The sequence below is a fragment of the Crassostrea angulata genome, chromosome 1 (assembly GCF_025612915.1).
Source record: "Crassostrea angulata isolate pt1a10 chromosome 1, ASM2561291v2, whole genome shotgun sequence".
NCBI classification, from domain to species: domain Eukaryota; kingdom Metazoa; phylum Mollusca; class Bivalvia; order Ostreida; family Ostreidae; genus Magallana; species Magallana angulata.
Window position 1 is genome coordinate 10,774,433 of NC_069111.1, and position 7,451 is coordinate 10,781,883.

The window sequence follows — 7,451 nt, forward strand, 5'->3', positions numbered from 1 at the left end:
AATAATTAAGATTCCATTTCTATTACACAATAATAAAGAAAGAAAACCGAGCGTCAGATCCTCGCTACCACTATCAGCCAAGATGCATTTATTTTCAATGTTTTCTTTTGTCAAAAGAAAACCATTCTTATATCAGGGACGTATATACTAACGGGATAGGCAACTGTATGCTTTTCTATAGGATTCTGGGCGAAGTCTCGCACCTCACGAGATGTTACGAGACTTTTCCATTTTAATCGGCGCCATTTTGAATTTAAATCGAGAGTGTGAATCTGACTGATATTTTCAGCAAATAAAGCCGTTAATTGATGGTATTGAAGACCGAGAAGTTATTAGCGACATGGTAAGTTATAATACGCTTGCATCTATCAATTTTTATGAGGCCTGTAGACTAGTGTTTTGATAGGAATTTGTTATCAGTCACGATTGATTGCCCAAGCGTAATGACGCGTGGCAATGTTTACACAACACAGCTGGAGATTGGGGCGTCCTACGGGTTATATTTATACAAATTAATGAAGCATATAATCCTTTTCATAGCCATTAATATAAATTGACCAATTTATAAAACTAATTTAGCTTAATTCACACAATGTCCACCGACTACTTGTTGAGACGAAATCGTATCTTTTAAAGAGAATATGGCATTTTTATTTTTCAAAATTCTCTTAAATTAATGAATCAAAACCGGTATTTTTTGTATTATATGATAGATCTAAGTTATGAAAAGGGCAAGTTTCATAAATCATATGGATGATTAGTGTAGATTTTTTTTTATGGTACTTCAAAATACAGGAATATTTTATTTTAATGAAGAAAACATGGCATTTATTTTTCAAAATTCTCGTAAATTAATGAATCAAAACTGGTATTTTTTGTATTAAATGATAGATCTAAGTTATGAAAAGGGCAAGTTTCATATATCATATGGATGATTATTGTAGAATTTGTTTTTCATAAACCAAAACTTGCACATATGTTGTCGAATATGTGAATCAAACTTTTCTGCAAAATGATTTACACCATTGAATATAAATTTGATTTACAATGCTTGAATATATTTTTATATTGTATCTTTGGTGGCTGTTTATGCCTTAAATGATGTTTGTTTTAAAAAATAATGGACAATATTACTCATTATGTCGACATGTTTGTTATTTTATCTGAAGAATATACCGGTAATGCATGCAATTTAAGATATATTTTTAAAAAAAAAGTAAAGATGCACATTTATGTGTTTGATGAAAATTTGTTTTTCAAATTTTTAATATGGATATTATTTATTGCAGAGAAATGCCTCGTCTCAAACGTAGAAGTGGTTCCATTTGTCAAAGGAAAAAGTACCATTCCAAGAGACATCGAAGTCAGAGCGTGTCCGATAATTGCGACTCCACATTCTCTGAGAGTACAGCAGAGCCTCATGTGGACCATGACTATTTATCTCAAGCAGCCCAACCCTCAGACCATGATTATAGTGCACTCTCAGCCCGACCTCCGAACCAAGACTATTCATCCCAGACCCTGGACCACTGTTGTTCTACAGGACAGATCACCACTGACATTATTTTGTCAACTGAAACTGTGCCTGTTGAGAATGTGACTGCTGATTTTCTTGTGTCTGAAAGTTTGTCTGTATCTGCAGAGGAAAGTGAAAACCCCCTAATCAAACTTCAAGAAAATCTAGCTTCTCTTGTGTGCTCACCATATACTTTGACGTACAATCAGCAACAACATGCCATAGAGATTGTGGAGTTTTACCAACGTGAAGGAGCAACCCCCTCGGTGAAGCTGTGTGTTGTGATAAAGAGTGACTTTCAAGTGGACATATATGTGCACAGAACTTTAGTCCCACAGTCAAATGAGTTTTGGAGTACACTTCCTAGACAGATCAGCTCAGCAGAAGATGTTTGCAACTTGCTTGCAAAACTTGAAACGTATGGTGTATGTGTTGGGAATCCTGATGAAGAGTTTCATGAAATCACACCTATAGGATGCGGATTGTCTCACTCGGCATCACAAGAAATCTCTGCATTTCGAGAAGGAGACTTTGGTGCTGTTCAGGGAAATCTTGTTTATAATTCAACAATACGCTCAGCAAAATGTGACTTTCTAGTTCTTGGTGCCAGATGTGTAAATTGTTCTGGATTGAGACGCCTTCTCAGAGAAAGGAAATATCGCAGAGATGAACAGAAGAAAAGAGAAGTCACCATGAGCAGCACCTACAAGCATTCAGATATGACAAGGGAAATGCTTTGTAAGAAGTTGTCAATGCAGAAAGCCCACATAAAGACATTACAGACTGAAGTAGAGCGCCTGAAGAGAGAGATGAATGCAACTATTGAGAAAGGCATCAAACTTGATGACGCGCAGAACCATGAGATGAAGGACCTGATGGCCGTCTGCCAGGATGACATGGAACAAGAATATCCAGACCCTGGTTGTTATCAAAGACTTTTTTGGGAGCAACAGAAGAAATATGAAAAACATGGGAAACATGGTATGCGGTGGCATCCAATGATGATAAAGTTGTGCCTGTACTTAAGACAGAAATCTTCAAAAGCCTATGAGGCCTTAAGGGACTCCGGTTTTGTGCAATTACCAAGCATGCGGACCTTGTATGATTACTCCCACTACATCGAGAGCAGGTTGGGGTTTCAGCCAGACGTTGCAAAAATGCTGAAAGAAGAGTGTACGAAAAAAGACATGTATTCAGCGGAGCACAGAAGTTTTGTTGGAGTACTGTTCGACGAAGTGAAGATTAAAGAAGATCTTGTGTACGACAAACATTCAGGTGAAATTGTTGGTTATGTGAACTTGGGTGAGATCAGCAATCAGCTATATGAACTGGAGAGAGTGATACAGAAAAAAACACCAGCTGTTGCAAAGTGCATTCTTGTGATCATGGTGAGAGGGGTTACAAGCGATCTGAAATTCCCATTTGCAGCCTTTGCAACAGTTGGAATTACTGCAGATTTCCTATACCCAATTATTTGGAAGGCCATCTCCATACTGGAAGTGACACTTAAATTAAAAGTGCTATTTTGTACCTGTGATGGAGCATCACCCAACAGAAGATTTTTCAAACTTCATGCCACAGACGGGGAACCATTTACTCACAAAACAGTCAATCCGTATGACCCAACACGACACATCTATTTTATATCGGATGTGCCACATTTGATAAAGACAGCCAGAAACTGTTTCAGCAATTCCTACTCACACACAAAGTCAAGGTCCTTGTGGAAGGATGGAAAGGACATCTCATGGATGCACATAGTCAGACTGTATGAGGAGCATTGCGAGCAAAACCTGTACACCCCCTGTCCAAAACTGACCCGTGGACATATAGACTTAACTGCCTTCAGCAGGATGAAAGTCAGCTTTGCTGCTCAAGTGTTCAGTGCAACTATTGCAAATTCACTTGAAATGCTCTATGACGAATCAGTGGAGGAGACGGTGAAGTTTGTTCGAACCATGAACAAATTTTTTGACTGCTTAAATGTTAGAAACCCCTATGAGGGAAGGAACAAACGAAATCCAGATTTGAATGCGTATACAAATCCAGAAGATGAAAGATTGCATTGGCTAGTAAATGATTTCTTAGAGTATTTTGCACAATGGAAACAAACTGTGGATGACAGAGGAGAGTTCAGTGAAGCCCAGAAAGCTACAATGCAACTTAGTCATCAAACACTGACCGGCCTGAAAATGTCTGCACTCTCTATCACTGCCTGTGTCAGGTTTATGTTGGAAAGAGGTTCCCAGTACATCTTAACCAGTTTTTTTAATCAGGATCCTCTGGAACAACATTTTGGACATTACAGACATAAAGTTGGAAGTAACAATAATCCTACAGTGTATGAAGTGAAAAACATTCTGACCCAGATAAGAACTGTTGGCGCACAAGCACTGCCCTCAGCCCGTGGAAACTGCAAGAGAGACGAAAACAGACGACCTCGAACACTGGACCACACTCCAGTTCCAAGGAGAAAACCAAAGAAATAAATTCTTTTCTGACATTTAGTGACATGGATTAATGTAACATTTGCCATCTAGTCACATTTTAAAGTGTTAAAGTTTTGTGTGTACTTTGTGTTCATGCTTTTCATGTGTTTAGTAATTAGTTCATCGATTACTTTTTCATTTTGAACCTGACTTGTTTTTTGTTGAATAAATGTGTGCATTTATTTTTCTCTTTTCATTCAAAAAGGAGGTTTTTAGATGAGATAATTTTGATAGATTATTAAATCAAGAAATCAGCAGCAACTGTATGGCCCAAGAATCATTGAGCAGTCTTTAACTCAAGTCAAAATTTGTAGTCATCCAAGTTTTACAAAGTTAAAAAACAACTTTTTTTCAGACTTTAATATTCATATATATGCCATTGAATGCTGAATTTGCATGGTTTTGATGATTAAAATCATTGGTGAATGACTGTCTGCTTTATGATTCTTGAACATGCTTAACCTTACTTTTTCACCATTATTGAATAACGTCTGGAATCACAAAAGACATTTTATAAAATTGCTGCCCTCTCTCAGTTTAGTGTCGAGATACTGTGTAGTAGGTAAGCAAATTCAAGCCTGGCTTAAAATAGGCATTCCTTTTTTAAATAATTCAAATTTAATAGAATTGAAATTGAATAAAAAACTTGATATATGCCGTTTCTTCTTTAAATAACCCATTGAATGTGGGGATTAAATGAGTTTGGTAATTTCTCATCACTAGGAGATAGGGCATGCAATTAATTTCTGAAAGATGGGTCAATGGTTACATATTGGTGCATGATCTTTAATAAGATCCTTTATTTGCTGGCACACACAAAGACACTATCCTCCCTTAAGAGGGCTGAATGACTGCGGCCATTTTTAGACTCTAAAGATCTCCTTGAGAGAAGAGTTCTGTGTACAGATAAAGAAAAATGTTTAAATTTTATTGATAAAGTATATAATCAAAAACTGGCCACAATCATTGAGCCCTCTTAAATGGTAGATCTGATGGATAATTTGTTGACCAATGAACTCAATGCAATATACACTTCCAGTACTTTTCAAAATGAATTAATGCAGATAATTACTATTATAGTCAAGTTGAAAAGCTTAGTAAATTGAATGAACCAATTTCTGTTGTCTTTTAAAGAAATTAAGACCTGTATATAACTTCAACTTTTTATTAATCAAATGACAAGAATTGTTATAAGCATGAAAAACAACTTAATTATTCTCAATCCATAGAAAATGATTATCAAGTGGTTTAAGTATCACATATCTTGAGCAGTTCAAATATGAAAACATGAAATGCAGCACCATAAGAGAAATATTAAACAGTAACATTTGATATATAAATTATTTAAAACTAGTGTGACACATTTCAACAACACAGTCAGCAAGCACTGTAAATGGGATTCAGTTGTTGTTCTTTGACTTCAGTGCCTGGCGTAAACTGTCACTCTGTTTGCTGGTCCTTCCACTAAGTTTGTTGCGAAGAACTCGTGCAGTGGCAAATCCTCGAACAGTCAGAAATACACATATAATGTCCTCTAAAAGTGGTGACAGGTCTCTCTCTGAATTTTCACCGAATAGCTGCTTCAAATAATGGTTCACCATGAAAGACTCCATCATGGACTCCTTAACTTTGCAACTGATGTGGCTGTGGCTATAGTCCGGAATTTTCCTGATGACGATTTCCAGCTCCCGCACAAGCAAATAGAAACTGTCACTTGGTCTCAATAGGCCCCCGCGACTGTTTTTCCTCAACCATGCATCAAACTTGGTCACAAAACTCGAATTCTCTGCTTTACAGGACAGTTTTTCCAATAGCTGAAGTCTCCCCTCTCGATATGCTGAAGTCATTCGCCGGCACTTTTTCTTTATATTGGCCACGATGAATCCTGAGATGTAGTAGAGGATTTGCTGGTCCATGGTCGAAATCTGGTCAGCAAGTGTGTTGGACGTTGTCCTGTTTTCTTGCAGAAGACGTCCAAGAATTTCGGATGGTAACTCAAGGAGAAACTCTTGCAGGAAGTGGATAATGTCTTCTATCTTCTCCTCACATCCATTCAGAATGAACAATGAAACACACTCTGTCTGAACACATTCCGATAGCCTCAGTGAATGAAACTTTGTAAAGAACAGTTCCCTTGAATGAGGATCACACAAATTGGAGCTGAATATTTCTTTCAAGTGTCCCACTAAAGGTTGCTCCAAGAACTGGGCCTTGCTGCAAAATCTGGCCAACCTCACGATTACACTTTCCCCGAACAAATTGTGCATTGGACATTCTTCTAATCTTGTCAGAGTTCGAAGACTTGCCTCATGAAGAATGCTCTCAATGTCCACGGAGCAGGAGGGGGAAGGAGATTTGCTGTTTCCTGCAGTGGCACAAGAAGTTGCTGTAACTCTGTGGTCACTAGCTAGAAAAAAAGAAAGAATTATTAATAAAAAATAATATAATGCTACAAAATATTAATTAATTATTATTAATGAATAATCTATAATGCTAAAAAATTAAACAAAACCTAGAAAAAAATTAATCAAATCACAAGGCTTTATAAAAATCATTTAATAAAATTTTAAAATTTTTGGTGATAAATACCTTTTGTTTTGCTTTTCTTGTGCTGCTTGGTCATGTGTCCTCGAAAACCAGATATGGATTTCAGGATCTTCTTACAGTCAGGGCACTGGTAACTTTGTTCTTCTTTTGGTGGCTGGTCACCAGACTTCTCTTCATGGTCTGTATACTCCCCTAAAAGTTCATCCAAATCAATGTCATTGTCCCAACACAAGAAATCTTCCTTAGACATTGCACTTATCAATATTTAACACAGGTTGGCAGGTGGAATGATAAGTGTAAAATGGTGTATAATACTGTATTTTTAATGGGATGTCCCATTACTTTCAATTACCCCCCCCCCCCCCCATTTTTTAATTAGGGACGTCCTATTATACCCCAGTACACCATCATTGTATACCCCAGTACCCTCACATCTTCATGTGCTCATCATTAAGTGTTATCAAAACAATAGAAAGGTGTGAAAACGACGTACAGTACAGGTGCCTACCTACACTGTAACAACAAACACCAGTAGTTTATAAAATCGAGATAATGTTTATTATCTATGTCCTTTTAAAAACATAATTTGATAAAACTTAAAAGTATCCTACAATGAATGATTTGGTCAGTAAAATAATTATCATTTTAATCGTTCGTAAGACATATATACATCAAAAATTGATATTTAATCTGTTTAAGTATTTAACCGACTTTCAAAAATATAAAAATATTCAACTTACTTGCAGAAACTGGCGTGTCAAAGTTTTGACATCTTTTGTTTACATCGTTGAATCGGCCATTTTACATCTCGCGAGATTTAAATTTCGTATGAATAGGTTGGTGCGAGAAATCGCGAGACTTGCGGTGGTTGCTAATCCCGTTAGTATATACGTCCCTGC

At 36.8% G+C, this 7,451-nt stretch overlaps 2 protein-coding genes across 3 annotated transcripts; one reads left to right on the plus strand and one right to left on the minus strand.

Moving 5' to 3' along the window:
• Positions 1-139: 139 nt before the first annotated feature.
• LOC128177359 (uncharacterized) lies at positions 140-4,005 on the plus strand. The gene is made up of 2 exons (XM_052844051.1): positions 140-343; positions 1,290-4,005. The coding sequence occupies exon 2, from the start codon at positions 1,294-1,296 to the stop codon at positions 4,003-4,005; it is 2,712 nt and encodes a 903-aa protein (XP_052700011.1). The 5' UTR covers positions 140-343; positions 1,290-1,293.
• Positions 4,006-5,160: 1,155 nt separating this feature from the next.
• Positions 5,161-7,451, minus strand: LOC128185828 (uncharacterized). 2 transcript variants are annotated; one of them, XM_052856539.1, is made up of 3 exons: positions 7,293-7,451; positions 6,595-6,744; positions 5,161-6,412 (listed from the first exon to the last, which is right to left on the minus strand). In XM_052856539.1, exons 2-3 carry the CDS (start codon positions 6,626-6,628, stop codon positions 5,406-5,408), a joined length of 1,041 nt encoding a protein of 346 aa, XP_052712499.1. In that variant the 5' UTR covers positions 6,629-6,744; positions 7,293-7,451; the 3' UTR covers positions 5,161-5,405. The 2 variants fall into 2 exon arrangements, with proteins under 2 accessions (XP_052712499.1, XP_052711808.1); XM_052855848.1 differs by lacking the exon at positions 7,293-7,451 and having other exon boundaries at positions 6,595-7,266.

Bases quoted from the DNA above. Each gene is read 5' to 3' on its own strand.
- LOC128177359 (XM_052844051.1), top strand. From the start codon at position 1,294: ATGCCTCGTCTCAAACGTAGAAGTGGTTCCATTTGTCAAAGGAAAAAG.
- LOC128185828 (XM_052855848.1), bottom strand. From the start codon at position 6,802: ATGTCTAAGGAAGATTTCTTGTGTTGGGACAATGACATTGATTTGGAT. The intron at 6,413-6,594 runs GTATTTATCACC...CTTTTTTTCTAG, and splicing joins CAAGAAAAGCAAAACAAAAG to CTAGTGACCACAGAGTTACA.